Genomic DNA, 14,370 nt, shown 5'->3' with positions numbered 1-14,370 from the left:
CCTTGGATGTGTTTTGTACTGTATAATATGTAATGTCATAAACACAGGGAGGAGAATTGTGATGATAAGCTGTCTCCCCTGCAGTCTTGCCAGGCATTTGTGTGGAAGACATAGGGCTTGTTTTACATTGCAGCTGAAAGTGCAGGCAACCTTGCATCATAAATAACTTATTTGTCAGTCAAAGTTTACCGATATACATTATGGTTTTGATTCTAACAGGGCCATACATTCAAGGCTGGTGATGGACTGCCTATTATGAATCTAACAAAACACAGGCTATACCAAGTGAAAAGAGTGGTTTGAAGTTTATTTTCCCATTAGGATTAATTGTAGATTAACTATTGATAGAACCTATACTGGGTTAATTGAGGACAAGCTTTCAGACAATGAACTAAATAGTAATGGAAGCTGTATACAGATCATCATTGCGCAGCATGTCACTGACATCAAGCCTCCCAAATGTATGATAATCCTTCATGGTGCAGCTATAGGCATAGATTTGGATGTGTTCATTTATATTGTAACATACGATATAACGGACGGTGGTTTATGACAAAAAAATGCACTAGGCGACAATTATTTTCAGCCAATTCGACTAATTCGTACCAGCAATGAATACGGCGGTATTCTACAATGTGCAGCAGCCAGTGCATTAAACGCAGGTTGCGTCCGGTAAATCAGATTATTGGACGGTAAAAGGCTGGCTATGGTAAAATGGATTGTGACGTGATGGTTTAAAATCCCGGGGGAGGGAGAGCATCGCATGTCCTCGCCCACGGTAAAGTAGGTAGTCGGCTGACAGGGCACATACGACAGACGCACCACCCATTACACTAAATAACATTCTTTCTTCACTATGTATCCAGGCATGGCTCCTCAAATATCACCCTAGTGAGGCGTGAACCAGCACGAGCGGTAACATGGCCACCTATCACCAGGTAAAGTGTACCCTATGTTCTATTTGCAATGTCAGTCAGACAGATTCCTCGTCTTGTCTCGACAGAATGATATTCTGCAGCATGGACGTTTCTGATGTATGTGTCAGTGTGGTTTCATAACATCAGGATTGCGGGACAGGAACGGTGTGAATACATATCTGACATTTGTTAGCTACCTTGTCAATTGACACAATTTCACAATTCACGCAGCCTGTCAGGCCTAGTATGAAGTCCTGAAAGCGGATCGCACCCTCTATCTCGCTCACCCAGAAACAGGTGGTTGAAAGCAAGCTTAAACGTTGCAAGGATGACGTGTGTGTGCGTATGTGCTTCAGTGGCAATTTATCTTTAGATGGTTCTTCATATGTATTTGATATGATTTTTTAAAATGTTATTTTAAGTGAAACAAATTGAAAACTCGGAAGTTCTGCATAAACCCATTTCAAATTGGCTATTTAAGGTTCTAGCTGCAATCCAATTACAAGCCTGAACAAATAGTCGGACCAATCAGAAAATGTCTTTGCCTTGTCTCTCTAAGAATGGCGGAGTTTGGCCGGGTACCTCAGGTGGGTGGAGACTTCTCTTTGGACGGATGGAAAGGTTTAAAATGACCGGGCCATGCAACATGAATTTGATCTGTGTTGTAGACTTGTCTAGCCAGCAATAATGGCACCCAAACAAACCACAACAATGTCAGAAATCTTAAAGTATATGTTGCCACATCGTTCAGTGTTGATAGTAATTCGTTGGATGATCATAATATATTTTTTTATGTATTTGATGTGTTCTGACTATCTTGGTCAAATAGTTATTCTGACTTTTTTATCTATTCAAAAAGCCACAGTTTTCTTTACTGAATGTCTAATCCAGAAGTGTCAGAACCATATTACTAAACCCTGATTGACATTTCAGAACTATAAGGTTCTATCTGTGATTGCACCCCCCTAAAAAAATTGATTTACAAATGTCTCAGGATTTCAATACTCTGCAATTTAGGTACCTTTTAAGGCGAGGCCTTTATGAAAGAAGAATTCACTACAAACCAGTTCCGGCATCTGGGATGTGAGAACTTTGATGCTCAATATCTCAGAACTGCTTTGCACAGATAGAACCCAAGGTCACGATTTCCTAAATGTTTTATCGCTTTGCTCCGTCAGATACCAGATGATGAGAAGGGGTATGAGTTGGACCTCTTCTGTGTCCCCAAACACTATGAGGAGGATTTAGACCGGGTCATCATCCCTCATGGTCTGATCATGGACAGGTAAGTCAAACCATCACCACTGGACTGGCACTCTTGGAACCTGGGTAGGCTACTGTACTGTAGCATCATCATCAAATCCCAGGGCACAATGCTGCGTCAAGGTTATTCTAGTAAACAAAAGAATGAAACAAAAGCTAATCATGAAAAAACAATTTAGTAAACTGCCTAATAATTGTATTTCAATCTGTTTGAAAAACTATACTACAACTTTGACTCTAAAAGTTGCTAAAATAAAAAAAACAAATTGTGTTCAGTTTTAGTTTTTTCTCTTCTAATCTTTGGGCAAAAATCTAATGGGATTTTCAAGATTTCTTTCCTCTAATAGGGTTTTCAAACTTCTGAATCGGGCAGGTAAATGCTGCCGGGAGATGGCGACGTTTCAAATAGGCCTAGCTAGTTTTTTAACTTGTGCATCACTAGCCATCTGGTCTCGCTAGACAGATGGGTTGCCTTCCACAATGTTCCATCAAACAAGTCTGTACAAGTACCTGCGTCAGTTGGGATAGAGCGGAGGAGTCGGAACAGGGAAGCCCTTCACATCCGGTGACGTCACCACCTTATCTGCTTGTTGCATAAACAACCCCGCCCGGACACAAAGTAATAACTAGCTAGCGAGATGGAGAATGCGGAGGTTATTTTAATGAGTGCATTTTGCAAGTGGCTAGTTTGCATCATCTACCTCCAAGCCAGGTTATGTCTGGCTACAGAAACTCATATTTGTTGAGAGATTTGTCTGAGGCCCCTCCCCGGGAACATTTTTTTTCCGAAATGTCCAAGAGAATCCGACATCTTCCCCAGACCAAGTGCTGTTTCTCGAAGTCTGGGATTTGAGACTACTAGCTATCACCAAAGATGATCTATTATATTGACAAGCTAGTCGAGTGACTGCTCTAACAATGGAAATACAGGTCCACAAAGATGGAATGCAGGCGGGAGGAGGAAAGATCAGGTGGGATCATTCTAGCCGATGAGGGGGCAGATACTCGTGTGAACAACAGGCACAACTCCAATAGTCTAATTTTGAAAGTTGCGGAAATGCACGTGTGTCCCCTTATCAGTGCATTTGTAAAAACCTAACCATTACGAAACTTCTATTCGATCATCAAATAAGCATAACGTAGCAAATTACTAATACATTTTTTTTGTTGGCCAAACTCGACACTCTCATTGACCTCCATACATCAATTCCCCACTTCTACTAGTTAATGCTAATTTTCACGCAGACAGATTTAGGGTTGGCGTCGACCCTCTCGCTTCGCCTTTTTCCTCTCTGTTGTCACTAGCTAACAGAATTACAACCTACAACACATAAATGGCTCCTAGCCTCCCACACATAGGAGGCTACTTTCCGTCCCCAACACTAACACTAAAACTTAAACATTTATTTCATTTTTATATTGTTTATCTAAAAAAAAATATTAAAAAAATAACAACTAGTAAATCAAGTTGGGACACTAACAAACTGAATTTCAAAGAAAGAAAAAAATAATCCCCCCCCCATTCTGTGCCTTCATTGTTTTTTAAAAAATTGACCCATGGTTGCAAAGGTATATTGTGTGAAACAGCTCACCAACATATTTGTTAGACAAATCACTGAAAGGCATTCAGGCCAGCAGTGATGTAACAGCCACCATCAATTTGCATTGCAGACATTACGAATGAGACCTGGGCAATCAGACTAACCGGTTGTAGAATGCCATGTTAAACCGTGTTCTGAATACTGTAGGACTCCAAACAGAACATTTGGTTTGACCTAGGAAGCAACTTTTCATCAGGTGTCCACCTGGTCAGACTAACCACAAACCATTATTGTTTTGACTGACTAGATCACAAACCAACTGAAGATTGATGAGCCTTCACAGAAATTACAGGTCACATGCTATTGTATCTTCCTGTCTCCTTCTCTAACTCCATGCCTTTTCTCTCTGTCCCCTCTGTCTCTCTCTAGGACTGAGCGCCTGGCTCGTGATATAGTCCGGGACATGGGGGGACACCATATAGTAGCACTGTGTGTTCTCAAAGGAGGTTATAAATTCTTTTCTGACCTGCTGGACTATATCAAGGCCCTAAATCAGAACTGCGATAAGTCTGTCCCGTTGACTGTGGATTTCATTAGACTAAAGAGCTATTGCGTGAGTGAACCATTCCACATTGATCTTCCTCCTTCAATAGCTTCAAAATCAGTTAAATACAGTCGATGGCAATCTTTATGTACAGTAAATGCTGGGTTACATGCTTATTCTGGGTATTGTTGCTGGAGAATGATGTTGTCTAGCCTGTTCTTAGATCAGTTTGTGCGTTTAGCCAACTCCTTTGTTATGTTCTCATGCCAACACACACGACACGGGTTGGCTAAAGCACAATCGGATCTGCACAACTCGGATCTGCTATTGATGCATTAGCAGAACACTGTTCTGAGGTATATTTAGATCACCACTAGATCACCTTATGACAGATTTAGACCATCACCCTCATCCTGGGTGAAGTGTAGTTTTACTGGTGTGTATTGTCCCCAGAATGACCAGTCTACAAACAGTGTCAAAGTTATTGGAGGGGATGAGCTCTCTACTCTAACGGGGAAGGTGAGATTTGATTGCTTGCCATAACCACTGATCAAATATCTTACATCTTAGGAGTGAAATTGTAACCCTTTTACAGGCTCTGTATTTAAAAAAATAAATAATTCAAATGTTCTGATTATGTACATATTCATCAACAGTATATTTGTGTATTGAATTGTTTCCTCATTTCCTTTGCAGAATGTTTTGATAGTTGAGGTAAGGACAATTTCCCTCTGTCTTTCTAGTACTTCATCTGAATATTACATCTCTCTAAATGTTAAAACTGCTGTAAATAAATGTGGAGCATGCTAGCTCTCACATCAACCGTAGCAATATGACCAGGGCACAAATCACATTCACTCTTGGGTGTACCATCGCTATGGCTGTCCACATAAATATTTTATTGCTTGCCTTGAATTGTTGTAGGACTGCTTTGCACGCCTTGAATTGAAACCCCTTATCCAACGGTATCTGTCCTGCTGATTGGTTTAGGACATTGTGGAGACTGGGAGGACTATGGAGACACTGCTATCACTGCTGAGTGAATGCAATCCAAAGATGGTCAAAGTGGTCAGGTGAGAACCATTGTATACAGTACTCTCTTTCCTCCCATATCATGCCTACTGAACATTCTCTACAAGTACTGTGTTGCCCTGATTTAGACAGAAGTGTTGCAGCTCAGAATGTCAGTCACTTTTCCAATCCAGACAGCACTGTGAATGACGGCACTCTCTGTCTACCCTAATGCTCTCTCTTCCCCTTAAGCACTGATTTAGAGATGTTATGTGACTGGAACAGCTTAAGAGTTCATCTATGCACTGTTAACTGATGTGTGGCAGGACGGGATAACCCTCTGCTATCGAAGGGACTATTTGACTCTAGTTTAGGTTGTAAATGGTAATGTTCTTGAGTGCACTGTAGTACAGTATATTATTGAGAGGCCATTGAGTGGATTGTATTTTTGCTGTGTAGACCATGTCATTGAGAACATCCCATGCCATTAAGAGTATGGTTTGCCTAGATATCCTATTCATTTCTCTGGTTGTATGCTTTGTCATTTCAGCCTTCTAGTTAAGAGAACACCAAGGGGTTCAGGATACAGACCAGACTGTGAGTTTTGCTGTGTGTGTGTTGGGGAAAGGGGATACCTAGTCAGTTGTACAAGTGAATGCATTCAACCAAAATGTCTTCTGCATTTAACCCAAGCCCTCTGAATCAGAGAGATGCAGGGGGCTGCCTTAATCGATGTCCACGGTGCAGTTGTTGGGGGTTGTGTGTGTGTGTGCGTGCCCACTGATGTACTAGAAAGAGCCTCCGCCTTAGGCAGGTTGACCACACATAATGTAGTTATATTTTCCACATGAGATTAATATGCTTATCTGAAAATCTACTTTAAATATGTAATTGAACATGGTACTCTAGCACTAGGATGCTACACACACGGTTAGAGATTATGCAATCTTTAAGCTTTTAAAGATGGTGCTGCAGGAAAAGCTGTTTACCTTAGACTTGCTCTATGTCCCTGGCAGCTAAAGGGTCAACCCCAGTCACAGACAACAGGAGTCAGCCATCTAGCCTCCAGAGAGAGAAAAGAGCAACATACTCTATGTATGTTGTTATGTAATACTAATGCATATAGCTGTAAAGGAGAAATGTACACTAAAACACATCCCATAAAGTCATGACACGGATTTCTTGATATTCAGCATGCCAGGAACTAGAGACTCATATCAATATGTTAATACGTGTTGCACATAGCTTTTTTGTATGTATTTGTAGAGTGATTTCTGTCTGTTTTGTGTTTCCGTCTCTCTGTATTTCCCAGACATGGGGTTTGAGGTGCCTGATTGGTTCCTGGTGGGATATGCCCTGGACTACAACGAGTACTTCAGAGATCTCGGTGTAAGTTGTCTGGGTTAGACATGATCCTGATATTTGGTCATATTCTCTATCCAATATTCAGCTTGTTGAGTGTTAGGGAAGGACCTAAATATAAGATCTGTTAAATCAAGTCTGTCATTGGTGTATTCTTTCACACGTGCGTGCGCACACACACTTGTTACCATGTGTTTTTGCTCTGTGCAGCACATCTGTATACTGAACGAGAAAGCAAAGGTGAAGTACAAAGTGTGAGTTGAAGAGGAGGCAATGGACAGATGGATGAACCACTGGATGAAACACTAGGAAAATTTAGATTTTTGGGGTTCTGAACCAAATGTTTTTTTTATTTATTTTTTACTCATGGATCCTACTTACATACTTAATAGAGCCCCACGGTGGTGTCATAATACCTATATAATCTAGAGGTCAATCAGATAAATGGTTCCAATCGGTTTTCCAACATTTTTCCCATAGGGAATTTTAGAAAGAATTAAAATAAGGGCTGTGTTTCGGGTTTGCTCACCCCGGCGTGACGTTTAGATACCGTTTGGAACCACTTTTTTGTTTGACCGCTGGATGTAATGGGTATTATGACTCATACATTGGTGTTCTATGTGAACACATGGATTGTGAATTCACTTTGCAAGATGCTCTTTGAGAACATTTTTATTTCTTATTTTCAAAATGATTGTTGCCCTGGAAGGAGTGGGATGAGTAATGTGTTTTTAAGTAGAGGAGGACTCGTGTAAAGATTGTTATGGGAGATATTACCTATTATAATTTCAATTTATTTGATATATTATCTTGGGGCCTTGAAGGCCTCTTAGTCTGATTACGTTAGTAATAGTGAACAGTGGCGACCTGTCATTCAGGGTAGGTGTGGCAGAGCCCCACCTGTTTTGAGCCCCACCTGTTTTAGGGGGGATTGCCTGTTTTGCATGTTATTTTGTCATTGATACGTGTCACATCAGTTTGTAAACAATGTAAAAAATAAATAAATAGTGAATCTAATCATTGCGTTAATAAAACCGCAGACAAACATGGTCTCTCTTTCGCTTTCTTGAGTCAGGCAGCTCCAAAATGCAGGTGTTTCAGTCTAACTCAGTGCTGTGAAGGTGGGGCAGCCAGCGGAAAATACAGAGCGTAGGGGTTGGTAATGTTCTCTAGTTGCGCTGTGATTGACTCAGGGTTCTGTCACTCATGGGGACACTACGTCACCACAAAATCTACAAGGAGAGCTCAAAGATTTAAGCCCCTTGGGTGCCCACATTAGAAGTGCCCATCCAAGAAGGCTCAAGATCATTGGCCACAGACAAAATGGTGTCAAATCACGTTATATCTACAGTAGCTTTAATTGGACAGGTCAACATCATACTTTCAAAATCTTAGGAGTCATGAATCAAGTTGACAATCTACTGGCAAATCCTTTTTAATCCTTGTCATATCAAGAGAAATTATAGATGTATTGGTGCTCATTGGACAAACATTACACAAGTTGGAAATCGCAAATTCAACAATGAGTGGTTTAGAATGAATCAGTGGCTAACTGCAAGCAGTGCAAAGCAATCCCTAGCCTGCTATTCAGTGGGGAGGCTGTGTGGTCCCAAGTCTGGGTTTACGGGTCTCTTTTCCAAGCTTAAAAGGATTAACATTCAACATGCTGTCAATCCAGCATGATTTCTGCCGTGCTCAAAACACCTATTAACTGGGAAATCTGACTTCAGTGAGTTCAAGACTGGGGAAATACGTTATGTAAGGTCATCAAACTTGGAATTGTAGGTCGGGAACTCGGGCCTCTTTCTAGAGCTACGATCTGAAGATCACTGACGTCATCATGATTCGACCCTGTTTTTTTTCCCGCGTTCCCAGTTGTCTTGAAAGCACCATAAATCCAGAGAGAGTCAGATTTTGATGACAAAATTTGCCCACGAAGGACGGCCGCACCACCATGTTTAAGTGAGCACAGCACAACAAGGTAAGTACAAAAATGTATTGTATGCTTCTGCATAAATTATGTTGTATTCCAAGGAGATATGTATACTGTAGCTAAAAAAGTAATACTAAGTGTATGTTGTGTAGTAACCCGTTAGTAGCCCGTGTGCCTCACCCTAATCATTTGGTCAATTTCCCCTCTTAAATTCGCCTCCTGTTTTGACTTGGTGGTGCACATATCGCCTATAACCTGTTTTAGAGAAATGTCATCATTGAATATTGTAAGAGCTTTCATTGTCTGCTTATATGCCCAGTTTTTTTCCCCCTACGGTTCTGATTTGGTGTACAGGGAGAACACTAAGAACGGCTCATGTTCAGAATTCTGTCGCTGTACATTTCAAAAGTGCTAAACAAATAGTTATATTGACTACGTCCTAGCTCGCTAATTTTGTAATTTAACCTTTTATTTAACTAGGCAAGTCATTAATGTCTTAATCAAAATTACAGATTGCATCTTATCCACTTGATGCCATAGTATGTACATCTCAATTGTCAGATACCACATCTGTTTAAGCAAGTCAGACATATTAGTCATGGTTTTTAAAAGGCAGTAAATGAGGCTCAATGAACTGTTTCACTGCCAGACAGGGCTCTGCTGATAGCAAGGTGTAGCAGTGGTAAGGTATTGGGACAGTTTGTTGGTACCGTTTGTCACCGTTATCGTGCAATGAATGTATTGTTTAGTGTTGTGTAGGGGCTTTGGTGGCATGCATCCCCCCCCCCACCAAAAAATGTGTTTGCCCACCATTGATTTATGTGCTACAATCTCCACTGGTAGTGAATATTGATATACAATCCACAGCGTCTCAGACTGTACATATCCACAGTGACCTCTGAGTCTAAAGTCATGTATCAAACACTTTTACTGCATTGAACAAACTACAAACCAATAATGCTGGAATGTACTGTAAGATAATTTTGTTTAATATACAATGGAAATGTGATGCCTGTTTTCTTTCACCACTCATTGACAGCAATATTATTCATCTTGAAACCTTTTGCTGGTGTGTGTGTGTGTGTGTGTGTGTGTGTGTGTGTGTGTGTGTGTGTGTGTGTCAAAGCTGACTTCATGGATTGTCTTCAAACTCATTCCACGGAGGGCCCAATGTCTGTGGGTTTCCGCTCCTCCATTGTACTTGATTGAGAACTTAAGGTCACTAATTAGTAAGAAACTCCCCTACCTGGTTATCTAGGTCTTAATTGAAAGGAGAAACCAAACACCAGCAGACACTAAGCCCTCCATGGAATGAGTTTGACACACCTGGCCTACAGGTGTATGTCAGGGCCTGGCTTCCCTTTTGAGATGGAACTTAGGTTTACCAAGTTTTTAAAAATGATGCATCTTTCCTACAACTGCCTAATGTGTAACATGCGCTTCCCAAAATACCACGCAGAGAGAGCGGTCGCAAAGTGCGTAGTTGGAACGTGTCGATACTGACAGGATCAAAATCAAGGGAGCGTTGCTCTTTTGTCAGCTTTCTCCATTAAAATCCTGTCTTTTTGACGTCATGAAGAAGTCATCTCATTTTGGTTGAAATCTGATTAAACTCTGGCCCAGGTATCTAAGTGCTACTCCAGTAATAGAAACCAATTTATATAAACGTGCATAGTGTTTGTGTGCCATGCATCCATTGCACATGAGACACTAGATCCATTACAATTATAAACATGCGTGTTAGTTTTCAGCAGGGTATGCATGAGCTCAGCACACTGGGCAAACTGTACCCAGTCAACACACTGGGCTCGGGCCTATTCTGTTTGAGACCCGTGGGCAGGTGGCTTCATGCGAGCTATTCCCAAATCCAGTTGAATCATATTACTCTGAGCTCCGGTTAATGGTACTCAGGCAGAGTACACATCAGTTTATCCGGGCAGATTAAAAATGTTCAGGAGCAGGGCCTTTTGAGCTGTTTATTTGGCAGGTGATGAAATACCAATTTTAAAAAATCAAAGAAATTTGATATTTCAACTCCCAAGTCATCAAATTTACAAGGTCATTTAAAGCACAAATTTCTGACATCTCTGTGGTCCTGTGGGTATCAGAGATGGTCCCTAATTTAGAGAATCTCTGATGCTATAAATGCTTTTACTTTTACTACAGGCTATGCCAGTGTTTTCTGTAGTTTGTAGTCCACCCAACTGAAAAGTGCACATTCACTTACATAACATTTGTTCTAGGCTACCAGCATGTAAGATCTTGATTCATCAGAGGTCGTTGTATTTTGTATATATGGGGTGGCAGGGTAGCCTAGTCATTAGAGCATTGGACAAGTAAAAGAAAGGTTGCAAGTTCAAATCCCCGGGCTGACAAAGTACAAATCTGTCGTTCTGCCCCTGAACAGGCAGTTAACCCACTGTTCTTAGGCTGTCATTGAAAGTAAGAATTTGTTCTTAACTGACTTGCCTAGTTAAATAAAGGTAAAGAATATGACACATTTTGCTTAACCTGCTCCCGCGCAACACTCATTCTAACGTTACACCTCTCAACTGCCATTTTAAATTCTTGAGTATCTTGTTTTTCAGAAATCTTCTAGCTTGGATGAAGAAGGGAACAAAGAGAAGGAGTACAGAAGTTATTCAGCCTGCTGACTAAATAGCCTATGTTTTGCTGTCTAGCTTTCTCTGTCTATCTGCCTGATTGCCAGATTGATGAGGGGCAACATAGTCAAACTGAGCTGGCCACCTGGCCAAGCTGAGCAATCGGGGGAGAAGGGCCTTGGTCAGGGAAGTGACCAAGAACCCGATGGTCACGCTGACAGAGCTCTAGAGTTCCTCTGTGTAGATGGGAGAGCCTTCCAGAAGGACAACCTCTCTGCAGCACTCCACCAATCAGGCCTTTATGGTAGTGGCCAGACAGAAGCCACTCCTCAGTAAAAGGCACATGCCAGCCTGCTTGGAGTTTGCCAAAAGGCACCTAAAGACTCTGACCATGAGAAACAAGATTCTCTGGTCTGATGAAACCAAGATTGAACTCTTTGGCCTGAATGCCAGCTTCACGTCTGGAGGAAACCTGGCACCATCCCTACAGTGAGACGTGGTGGCAGAATCATGCTATGGGGATATTTTTCAGTGGCAGGGACTGGGAGACTAGTCAGGATCAAGGTAAAGATGAACAGAGCAAAGTACAAAGAGATCCTTGATGAAAACCTGCTCCAGAGGACTCAGGACCTCAGACTGGGGCGAAGGATCACCTTCCAACAGGACAACTTCCCTAAGCACACAGCCAAGACAACGCAGGAGTGGTTTCAGGACAAGTCTCTGTATGTCCTTGAGTGGCCCAGCCAGAGCCCGGACTTGAACCCGTTCGAACATCTCTGGAAAGACCTGAAAATAGCTGTGCAGCTACACTCCCCATCCAACCTGAGAGGATCTGCAGAGAAGATTTGGAGAAACTCCCCAAATACAGGTGTGCCAAGCTTGTAGCGTCATACCCAAGAAGACTCGAGGCTGTAATTGCTGCCGAAGGTGCTTCAACAAAGTACTGAGTAAAGGGTCTGGATACTTGTGATATTTCTTAAAACCTGTTTTTGTTTTTGGGATATTTTTTTGTAGGTTGAGGGGAAAAAAATATTTAATCCATTTTAGAATAAAACTGTAATGGAACAAAATGTGGAAAATGTCAAGGGGTCTGAATACTTTCCGAATGCACTGTACTTGCCAGGCTAAGAGTAACTTAGTGAAGACCTTAGGCAATGGTTAATCATGATTCGTCTGTCTTTACAGTTCCTGAAAAATGTCAATGACCTTATGTATGGCCTTTACAGCAGTGCTTGGCCACCCACTCCGCTACCAAGTGACCTATTCTGCCACATCCCAGTGAGAGTCCAGAACCACCACTCCTTAAATACATATTGACAGTAAGTTGTGTGCAAAATGTTGTTTGATACTCTGATCTTTTAATGTATATTGATTCCTACTAACCAGCTTGGTAAGAGCTAGGTTTGTACTAGCTATGCTGATGATCATAAAAACATTCTCTGCATCAAGTCTCACTAAGACTGGATTCTCCAAGAGACATGCTATTCAGCTGCCCATGATTGTCTGATCTTACACTATTAGGAAAAAAAGGTGGAACCTAAAAGGGTTAATCGGCTGCCCCCATAAGAGAAACTTTAGAAGAACCTAATTTGGTTCCAGGTAGAACCCTTTGGTTTCATGTAGAACCCTTTCCACAGAGGGTTCTACCTTGAACCCAAAATGGTTTTGCTTGGAACAAGAAAGGGTTCTCCTATGGGGACAATCCCTTTTGGAACCCTTTTTTCTAAGAGTGGTGTAAGTAAGTAGATCCAAATGAAATAGCACTGATTGTAATAATATTAGATTGTAAAGAACATTTTTAATCCTATTTTAACTTTCCCTTTTTTTTCCAGGTGCAAAACCCTTGTCCTGATTCAAGACTCCTCTCTTGGTGAGTCATGTGCCTCCCAATTCTCTCTGTCACTCACTCAAACTCACACTAAGTGTGCAGTTGCAGAGAAGAGGAAGATATTAGCAGATTACACCCCTTTCTAACACTTTGTAGGAATGATATGACAGACGCCACTTTTGAACATTACACTATTTTGTCACTTTATTTGCAGTGGTCACCAACTGGGCGATCTTCAAGGCATTCCTAGTCGATCAATCAAACATTTGTGTAGAAAACCCAACGATGAATGCTGTGGTAAATGCTTTCTTCTTTTTTGTGTTGCACTGATAGCGGTAGGAGCCCTGCACACTTATCCTGCGCTGCTGCAATGAAAAAGTAGCAAAGTATCAATGGCCCTGCATTTTTATTATTATTAGCAGCTTGTCAGTTTCTCTGGACGTTGGAACAACATGAATTTGTGCATGAGGCAAATGCGGTGTGACTTCAGTTTCCTAATCGGGTAGAAAACTCTGGTCAGTCTCACTGGAGGAAAGGAAGGAGAGAGCTGGAACAGTGAGCAACGTACCCTCTGTTCTTCTCTTCCCCCCCTTCCTTCTGCTGACACCAATGCCGTGTTCAAAACAACTGGGAACTATGAAATCTTCGACTTCGCTGCTTTATTGCCTATTTACGCCTGCTTACGTTTTTGCATTTAACTTTCTTTTTTTAAGACTGCCACACTGTCTTCAATTGGGGATCCTCTGTCCGGGACGTTGTCCTCAGTATTATGGAGCGGTGTGTTTTTACAAGTTGTTTGAATATGACATGTATTCGGTGTGGCGTACCGCAGACAAGCCACCAGGGGGAGACTCGTCGAGGCGTGGTGACAGATGGATCACGTGGCAGTGGCTCCCTCTGCTGGTCGTGCCAGGTCTCGACAGGTCCTACGGATAGGACTAATTGGGGCTGCTTTAGGCTGGTGAGTAATTAAGTGTCTGGGTGGCCAGCTCTAGGAAAAGTTTTGGTGGTTCCAAACTTCTTCCATTTAAGAATGATGGAGGCCACTGTGTTCTTGGGGACCTTCAATAATGCTCCATAATTTTTTTGGTACCCTTCCCCAGATCTGTGCCTCGACACAATCCTGTCTCGGAACTCTACGGACAATTCCTTCGACCTCATGGCTTGGTTTTTGCTCTGACATGCAATGTCAACTGTGAGACCTTATATAGACAGGTGTGCGCCTTTCCAAATCATGTCCAATCAATTGAATTTATCACAGATGGACTCCAATCAAATTGTAGAAACATCTGAAGGATGTCGAGTCTCATAGCAAAGGGTCTGAATATTTTTGCAATTAAGTTATTTCTGTTTTAATTTAATCCATTT

At 41.7% G+C, this 14,370-nt stretch overlaps 1 protein-coding gene and 1 long non-coding RNA gene across 3 annotated transcripts; both read left to right on the top strand.

Annotated features, from left to right (window-relative positions):
- The first annotated feature begins 64 nt into the window (after nt 1-64).
- LOC112252480 (hypoxanthine-guanine phosphoribosyltransferase) lies at nt 65-7,690 on the top strand. Of its 2 annotated transcripts, none has more exons than XM_024423728.2 (10): nt 65-778; nt 867-938; nt 2,096-2,202; nt 4,151-4,334; nt 4,719-4,784; nt 4,962-4,979; nt 5,256-5,338; nt 5,827-5,873; nt 6,589-6,665; nt 6,849-7,690. In XM_024423728.2, exons 2-10 carry the CDS (start codon nt 921-923, stop codon nt 6,894-6,896), a joined length of 648 nt encoding a protein of 215 aa, XP_024279496.1. In that variant the 5' UTR covers nt 65-778; nt 867-920; the 3' UTR covers nt 6,897-7,690. The 2 variants fall into 2 exon arrangements, with proteins under 2 accessions (XP_024279496.1, XP_024279495.1); XM_024423727.2 differs by having other exon boundaries at nt 65-783.
- A 5,338-nt stretch (nt 7,691-13,028) lies between these two features.
- On the top strand, nt 13,029-14,159 carry LOC112253359. Its single transcript, XR_002953989.2, has 3 exons — nt 13,029-13,299; nt 13,716-13,963; nt 14,106-14,159. It is a non-coding gene; the product is annotated as an uncharacterized LOC112253359 (long non-coding RNA).
- Nucleotides 14,160-14,370: the final 211 nt, after the last annotated feature.

Source organism: Oncorhynchus tshawytscha, linkage group LG06 (genome assembly GCF_018296145.1).
Source record: "Oncorhynchus tshawytscha isolate Ot180627B linkage group LG06, Otsh_v2.0, whole genome shotgun sequence".
Classification (NCBI taxonomy): Eukaryota; Metazoa; Chordata; class Actinopteri; order Salmoniformes; family Salmonidae; genus Oncorhynchus; species Oncorhynchus tshawytscha.
The sequence above is the reverse complement of the archived record's forward strand: the minus strand, read 5'-3'. Positions and strand labels throughout refer to the sequence as shown.

Bases quoted from the DNA above. Each gene is read 5' to 3' on its own strand.
- LOC112252480 (XM_024423728.2), top strand. The intron at 2,203-4,150 runs GTAAGTCAAACC...GTCTCTCTCTAG, and splicing joins CATGGTCTGATCATGGACAG to GACTGAGCGCCTGGCTCGTG. The intron at 5,874-6,588 runs GTGAGTTTTGCT...TGTATTTCCCAG, and splicing joins TTCAGGATACAGACCAGACT to ACATGGGGTTTGAGGTGCCT.